At 35.8% G+C, this 8,860-nt stretch overlaps 1 protein-coding gene across 1 annotated transcript; it reads left to right on the top strand.

Moving 5' to 3' along the window:
- The first annotated feature begins 98 nt into the window (after positions 1-98).
- On the top strand, positions 99-7,409 carry LOC131788674 (CTD nuclear envelope phosphatase 1A-like). Its single transcript, XM_059105766.2, has 9 exons — positions 99-346; positions 1,638-1,704; positions 2,494-2,560; positions 3,032-3,083; positions 3,235-3,306; positions 4,060-4,104; positions 4,526-4,597; positions 5,067-5,178; positions 5,716-7,409. Exons 1-9 carry the CDS (start codon positions 131-133, stop codon positions 5,859-5,861), a joined length of 849 nt encoding a protein of 282 aa, XP_058961749.1. The 5' UTR covers positions 99-130; the 3' UTR covers positions 5,862-7,409.
- The last annotated feature ends 1,451 nt before the right edge of the window (positions 7,410-8,860 follow it).

Below are 8,860 nucleotides of genomic sequence, written 5' to 3'. Positions count from 1 at the left end.
GGAATGCTGGGAGTCGCGATGTCACCATTTACCCGGGATATCCCAGAAGTACGGGCGGTCGCATTAGTTCCCAGCTAATCATGCGCTTTCGATTTCAGAACACAAACATGTCTGCTAGTTGTTTAGCTTTATGAGTTCTAAAGTTTGGACGCCGAATTTGCGAAAGCTTTTTAATTTTTGCACGAATTTGAGTTCAGGTATTCTTGAGAAGTTCTCAATGTGGGTATACGCGACAATGGATTGTTTAAAGGGGATTTACAATGGTATAGGAATTCGATTTTTTATGATGGCTCTCATAAGGATTTGGACCCTAATAATGTACGTTTTGCGACGAAACTTAAAGAAGGTAAGCTGGTGTACTTAAGGTGTGCATGATTTCACCAAGTGTCGAGAAATTCGATCTTATTTGTTTGCTTTAACATGACAAACGCTTATGCACGCAATTCAAGCTTGCCATGGCACGCGGCTGTAATATCAGTAGATCGTGTGTGCGCCAATATAAGATTTTAGATCAATGGAGTTGCTCACATTTTCCTTAATGAAATATTGAATTTGACCAGACATAATTTATAGCCAGCCTCTGATTAAGTATTGACTTAATGGTACTAGATTTGTTCCTTCCAAATATAATTTCGCGTGTTTGTTGTCGGATAAACAAGAGATTGTAATCCCTTTCAGAATAAACTGTCATAAGACTACATCCATCGAAGCATGTCAACAGGAAAATGGAAGTGCTCATTATTTCTCACAATCAGGTTACTCGCTCTGATTTTCAGAGAAATCAATGGGTTAGTTTTCTGTAAGGTTTTGTGAAAATGAAACTGTGGATTTAGATTAATTTCTTTAGATACAGTTGCATTTACATTATGCAAGAAAACGCGATTTATCCACCAGAAACGAAAGTTCGTCGTGATCAAACATTTTAAAATGGAATTTTGTTCGTTGAAAAGGTACTGCAAGTCGTTAGAGGTGAATTTAAAAACATGGTTATTATATACGCCACATCACAAAGTTGTTTCATTATTTTTTAATCACTCAGTGTAGTGCTGTGATACATATAAAAATATTCTTTACATTGTTATGGTAACCTCTGCTGCTGAAAAGACTGCTACCATCCTCTGTTGCTACCTTTGCAACACCTACAGTATCTTCCAAACAGTATTAATGAGTTGTAACTACTGCTTGGGTCTCGTTCATGGCAGAAGTTTGCATGTTTTTCACTTCTAGCAGCAAATCAAGAACTGTTTTGAATAAAGCTTTTGACTCAAAATATTTCTCTTTCATTTCCATTTTATTTTTTACCCATAATTTATATTCCAGGTAACATGAGATCTCTTCAAACACCAGAAGTATTTGCATGTTCACTTGAAATCTAGTGTGCAAGCCGGTCTGCATGCATGTGAAAATCTTGATTTCTGAGTAAAACTTAATGTACACCTGTCATTTTTTCCTTGAGGATAAGTTATTTAAATGGCCTTCTTTCATTGGAACTTGCTTTGAGAAAAGATGATTCATAACATTTTTGTGTGCATTGTGTTTGCTTTTTCCACTTTTGCTAAACTATGTGTAGCCACACAAAACACCCAGATGACAATGTGGTATTTAAGTTTACATATATTTTTCTTCTTATTCTGCAGGTTATTCAACACAAGACTGTTAAATATCAATTGCTTCCTCTGTCACCCATATCAATTGAAAGATTAAGTAAGTACTCTACATGTACATGTACCTGTTAATACAAATAGGATTCTTCTCATCAGGGTTGTAATAAGAACCATTTCTAGCCAAGCTGCTATAGTTCTCATCAAAACTTTTGTAGCATAGGTAGATATAAAATACCAGACTGTTCTCACAAGAGATGGGCATTGTGTTATGTGTTCATGTTATACATGTATTCTACTCAACCGAAAAAGTGAAAAAAATAAGCAAACTTTTGTGATTGGGAAGATAATGGCTTTATTTCACCAAAAAAAAAAAAGATTGCTTTTTAGTGTAGGGAAAAAGGGATAAGCTCTGGATCTGAATGGAAATTAGCTATATAGATTTCAATTCAGTGTTGAAAGTAAACCTGGATAATGCTTTGCTTTTGCTTTACCTGTGCCACTCTCTCAACCAATCGGATACAAAACTAAAACCAATCATTTGGTTGCTTGTGTTTTCCCTCACTGTAGGCAGTGTGGTTGTCTTTACTTTAAGTTCTCATTGTCTCTTAAAGATACTTTCCTTTCTTTTTGATTGGCTGCTGTGATTACTTTGGTTTTAGGTTTACAACACTCAATCAAAAAGCACTCTACAATTGATAAGCTACATCTAAAATTATGTCCATCTGAGGGAGAACTTGGAAAGTGTTGACTTCTAATGCAGGCATTTATTGTGAATGTGAACTTGGGTGTTACTACTTTATTTGTTTTAATTGCAATGTACTTGTGTTTGTATGATAACCAGTGCCTGGTATACAGAAAGTTGTTTAACATTGTAAAACTGTATTTACAGGACTAGTGAAAAGAAAGACGTTAGTGCTTGACCTTGATGAAACTCTCATTCATTCACATCATGATGGGTATGAAATGCCACTTTATACATTTCAATATCCTAAATTGCATAATGACTTGCTCAAGTGCGGTGTCAAACTCTGTAGCTGTTTGTATAAATGTTTTTTCCAACTACAGTGTATATACATTGTTAAGATATACCATGCAAGTGAATATTACTTTTTGCATGCACTGATTGGACAGTTTAGAAGTGAAGACCAAGTACTATTCACCTCCAAGCAGCTGCTGAGAAAACATTGCACAAATAGCGAATAATTATTTCCCTTGTGGCTTTGTGCCTTGTCATCAAGGAATCAATTTTGTTATCAATTTTGAGTTAGGCTCTGTGGTCCAATATAAAATTATGGTGAAAGTGGCAAATAATTATTTACCTTGTAGCTTTGCGGCTTAGAAAATATCCACTACTATATACTACCACTTTGGTAAATAATCGTTTATTATGGCTTGTTTATTAATAATTAATTTTAACTATTTTCCAGTGTTGTACGACAGACTGTGAGACCAGGGACACCTCCAGATTTTGTACTGCGGGTAAGTGTTGTATTTTGTTTATCTCCAGACTTTGTGAAGGATTTCCCTCAGGACATTCGTGGATCCCCTTCCGAACTTAAATTACTATGCAAATGTGTACAGGCTAATACTACAATGTAAATATCATCTCTCTTTTTTGCTGTTTTTACAGGTTACAATTGACCATCACCCTATCAGATTTTTTGTTCACAAGAGACCTCATGTGGACTTCTTCCTTGAATGTGTAAGTATCTGAAACAGTGTTCTCCTTTTCAGACAGTAAATGGTGAAGTTTACCCCCTGTAATACCCCTCATTACTCTGTTAGATCACTTGAAATGCTTGAAAATTCAACCAGTGAAATGATTGCACTGTGGTTTAGTACCTTTGCTACTCGGCATAGGGGAGAACACTGCTCAAATGTGCATGTGATATGACAATATTATATACAACTTTCCTGGCCATTGTTTAGGTTGGCACTAGGGAAAGCCAATTTATTTGGGCAAGATGAAAAAGAAAATTCAGCCTGAGGGGAATGTCTTGGGGCACTCTGCAATACAAGAAAATAAGAGTGGTTTGAAGAGTTTTTCACAAAAGAAACAGGGAGAAAATTGTTTCCATTTAATATCAAATTGGCAACTTTTCTTCCCCTGTACAAAGCAATCCATTAATCTTATGCAGTGTGAAGTTTATTTTCTATGGAAACAGCTACTCAGTAACATACATTGTATCTATTCACTAGACCAAACACATTCAAAAATATGCAATTAATATGACCATTGTTCAGCAACTAATAATTATTCATAAACAGAATGTTTTCCTCAAATGTTTTATATAACAATACTGAGGCATTATGACTTAAAATAGCTGTAAATGCAGCAACTCAGGCAATATTTCCTACTTATGTCAGAGTATGATCAAAAGAATATGTATAATTATGTGTATGGATGTTGATTCTTATTACAGGAGATTAACTTGAATTGTTATTTTGTTTACAGGTGAGTCAATGGTATGATCTTGTGATCTTTACTGCTAGTATGGAGGTGAGAGCTTATAAACCTGGTGCTGCTATATTTAACCCTTTCACTTCCAAAATCCAATTCATATTTCTCCTTGCTTTCTGCCATATAATTATTATGATGTTAGTTTAGAGAATCTGATATTCAATTAATTGATGATTCCTTTATGGTATTTTTCTTTATTTGCATCACATGTCTGCTTATTAATAACATATACAATCTTGTAAGGAGACATTCTGTCCTGGTCTATTTTTGGAGTTAAAGGGTTCACTTTCACATGTGCATTGACCATTAGATGTGATCTGAAAATAGAACAAGCCTAATTCATACATGTGCTAATATGCTTATGTCTTAATAAAATTTAAAAGGTTTACCATATATTAGTTGGCAAGTGGATGATCTTAGTTTTTTCACTTTACTCTAATTTTTTTTGTATCTCTGGTAGATCTATGGAGCTGCAGTTGCAGATAACCTGGATAAAAACAGAGGGGTGCTAAATAGAAGATATTTCCGACAGGTAATAGTGTCTGCAAGTCAGAACATGGTTTCAGATCCTTCAAAACCCAGATTGTGGTCCTGTAATGGCTTGGTCTTTCCTGTAAAGTTAATTATTGTATGACCTGGTTGTACAGTCTAAGTTATGGTTTTAGGCTTGGTGGGTCCTTGTATTGGGAGACACTATTCCACCACTGTTTCTTTATCCACAGTAGTTGGTAAAACTGGATAAGCTTCCAGGAGCCGCCTTCAAATTACTTCATTTGAGCTATATTTCCCGGTGCTCTTTGTAATAAAACTGAGATAAGCTCTTGTCATCTAGTAAAACGAACCAATTTTGAGGTAAGCTCTGTGGTCCAACATAAAATTATGGGAAGCAATGGTGCACCTTGCAGTTCTGGGGAATGACCAGATGTTTAATAGTTCACTTTTCTGTAGCTGTTTACTTGCTTTTTCTTCACTCAAATTGTCTTTTCAAATTTTTTTTGTAGCATTGTACTTTAGATTGTGGTAGTTATACTAAAGATTTATCAATGGTCAATGAGGACCTCTCTTCAGTTTTTATTTTGGACAACTCACCTGGTGCTTATCGATACAATCCAGGTATTTAATTTGATTTACGTTCTACTCATCGTGGGTTTGTATTTGTGACATTTACAGGGATAAGAGCAGAGTAATTTTAATGTGGATTTGGTTTACTGTTTCCCATAGTTTCTAATAAACTCTAGCAATTCCCAGAACCAGGTTGTTAGAAAGCAGCAGACATAGCCTGTCCTGGTTAAATCAAGTTTGGTTACTGATATGCACTCTCATTGCCCCCATTATGTTATTAAATTCCACTGTTTCCTAATATGGGACTTTTCAGAAAAAAAAGGGGGGGTATTAGAGAGGGAGCCTTTAAGAGAGGAGGGTGTAGTAGATAGGGTGGCTTATTAGGAACTGGGATTTAAAGGAAAGGAGGCTTTTCAGAGAGGAAGGCTTGTTATAGAGGGGATTGATAGAAAGAGGGGAGTAATAGAGTGGGGGGGGGTTTATTTAAGAGGGGGCATATTTGATTTGACTAGGGATAGGAGCTGAAAAGTAGAGATGGGGCGTTAATGAACATAAAAAAACTTTTTACTGTATTTCTTCTCTTTATAGACAATGCCATCCCAATCAAATCATGGTTTGCAGATCCTTCAGATACAGCATTATTAAACCTATTGCCTATGTTGGATGCACTAAGATTTGTGACTGATGTAAGGTCCATACTCAGTCGGAATCTACATCTTCACTCGTTGTGGTAAACCCACATTGGCGTGTTGCTGTGTTGTTGCAGGGCGGCACATTTACTGTAGCTAACCATGCATGTGGTTGCTGGCCAAGAAATTGCCTGTAGAAGGAAAAGTTTTGAGAAATAGTTTATAACTTCAAAGGTTGTCTAATGCACAGAGTCACAGAGATGTTTTTATTTGATAAACCTAGACATAGTGCAGACCTGCTATCTTGTATTTCAGCAACAAGCAAACTCTGACTTTCAAAGCCAATGAATCCTTTTTCTTCTCTGTTAATCAGTCATAACAGACATCTAAAGTCAAGAGCAAAAAATTAGATTTAAATTCTTTGTAAGCAATTCTATGAAAATGATCCTTTGAATCCTTCAAAAATATCTCATTTATTTCCCAAGATATTCACAGCATTGAATGGTGTTTCAACACCCATTCTGCATATCACGGAAGTAAACATTTTATCAAGTGATGCATTACGTTTCTATACCGTGCCATAGCTTCATGTCATAAGCGGAGTGTCAAAAGTAATCTGGGACTGCTTTGTTTTTGCTTTAATTCGCTCTGTGATTGGTTCAGAAAACTCGTGCCACTCTCCTCAACCAATCATATACAAAACTAAAACCAACCATGACGTGGTTGTTCGCAGTTTCCCGCGTTTCAAGCCGTTTGGTCGATGTTACTCTGAGTTCTCATGAGCTCTTTAAGGTATTTTCTTTTTGTTTACTTTGCTTTTGATCTTACTTTTGCAACACTTAATCAAAAAGCTCACTAACCAGTTATTAAAGTTAGGGTGTCAGTTTTAGTGACACTGATGCAACACTGATCAAAGCTATTTTTCTCAGTTACATCAGCTTTGGTAGTCACATATACAACTACTGTGGTTCTCGTCCTATCTGGTGCTAGAAGTTAAGTTTTTACAGTATTGGTTGTTGTCATTCAAAGAATTCCAAAACACTGACGTTTAAAAGATAATTTTAAGCTTCCGATTATGAAATACTGTGTTGTAAGTGGCTCGTCATGCATGTTTGGTGATGCTCCGAATTCTCAAATTTTATCATTTAACAGTTGGAATCATATCTGTTTCGTTAGGATAACTAACAAAGGTTAAACTGACTCTCAAAAAAGAAATGTGCACACGTGGACATCCGATTATTTTCCTATAATAGGGCTAAATTTATAGGGGAATTTAAAGAACCTCTCTGAGGTGTTCTTTATCTTTTTGAGATAAGTTCTTCGGATAGCTTCACATTACATACCTCTCCCTCATAGAACGTTAAAAGGAAAAGAAAGAGGTATACCAATTTTTTTTGCTTTATATGGACCAAACTGTATGTGTTTTTGTTCTTGAAGGATTTCATTTGATCACAATGGCAACCTCTCTACTGTTTTTATCTTTGCGACTTGGTGGACTCTGTGCATTTCTGCCTTTTGTACAGATTGTGTTTTTTACGTGTCTCATGTTTGTACATAACCATTAGTTTATAATTATTAAATATTGTTATTATATTAAGTAAGGCCTGTATTAGGATTAAGGAGAAAGTAAAACAATAAATGTGGTAGATGCGACTAAGTGTGGTGTATAGTTACCGCTGACCTCTTACAGAAATGCAGGTAGAAATTGGAACATAATGGTGGTACAGGGAAGGAACAGCCAAAATACTACGAAACATCATTAAAGAAAAGCGACTCGGTAAATGCTTTTAATTGTGAATTCTACTCGCGTTCCATTACACATGCGGGATACTGCGAATGGTTATTTCCTTTGAGCTGTTGGAGGACAGACACGTGAATTGCGTCTATTTACAACATTTTTCTTTGTTATCATATTAATAAGATAATGAAATCAAAGTGCTCTGTGAGCAAACTCGTCAATTGACACATGATTTTTTGGATTATGTTTAATGTTATCTGGTTTAGGGAATTTTGTGGTCGATTGTCATATCTAGAGTACGAGCAGTAGTTCAGTGTTCGCTAATGTAGCCGCAAAGAAACAAAGTAACGCTGGGATGAGAAGGCATTACAATTGAAATGATCATGCTATTGCATTTGATAAGGGTGGATGATGTCATGTGTTTTAAACGTATATTATTTCTGTTTCTGGTTCAAAAGAAAAGGTTTGAAGTAAATGTGGGTGAAAGGTGAAATTAAGCGTCTATCATTGTAAATATTAGAAAACCAAGGCAATACTGTCTTAATGAAAACATTAACGATTCCCTCTTCATCATATGAGACAAACGGGAACGAGTTCTGAGTGTATAACTAAGCCAAGACTGCCACCGTCATTTTGGATCTCCGCCTGGGTAAGTTTTAGTCACGTGCTAGGCAACGTATAATCAAGAACAAGATAGAATTTCATTTCAGGCCTATTTATCAATTTTGTGGTGTATAACTTTCGCATTTTAGTACGTGAAATTTATTTTTAATCTTCAAATTGTCATGAAACTTAAAAGAAAATTGTTCTTTAAAAATTCACTGAAAATCGGTGGCTAAAATTGTTTGTTTAGGTGTTATTTGATTTTCGTGATAACTTATAATTTCGTCAATCGCCGGCATCTTTTGTTGCTTCAAACAGGAAAAACTCACGATACGAAGCGTAATGATCGATTTTGTCCTCAATCTCACGCCATAACAGAAAAAGCTTTTGAACATCTGTAAACTCTGAGCGCTTCGCAGAAAGTGATATTTTCAATGAATCTTCGGATTGTTTTCAAGTTCAAGGATTGTAAATTACAATTTTATGAAAAACGAAGGTTGTTCTATTATTTCAGTGTGAATCCTTGCATGCCTGCTAACTCTTTTAAGATTATCATTGGCTTCTTTATCACCCTACCACTATTCTTAGCAACAAAGGTCGCCATTTCGTTTGTTTATTACTCGCCAAAAACTATCAAATGCTCTCAGAAGCCTAAAATCGAAAAAAAGTTTACAGAAATCGACCAATCGAGCGAGCGAGCGAGCGAGTGCCATTCTCCACATCATATCTACAACTCGCTCTTGCGCATGCGCGCAATTCACGA

The sequence above is a fragment of the Pocillopora verrucosa genome, chromosome 9 (assembly GCF_036669915.1).
Source record: "Pocillopora verrucosa isolate sample1 chromosome 9, ASM3666991v2, whole genome shotgun sequence".
Classification (NCBI taxonomy): Eukaryota; Metazoa; Cnidaria; class Anthozoa; order Scleractinia; family Pocilloporidae; genus Pocillopora; species Pocillopora verrucosa.
The sequence above is the reverse complement of the archived record's forward strand: the minus strand, read 5'-3'. Positions and strand labels throughout refer to the sequence as shown.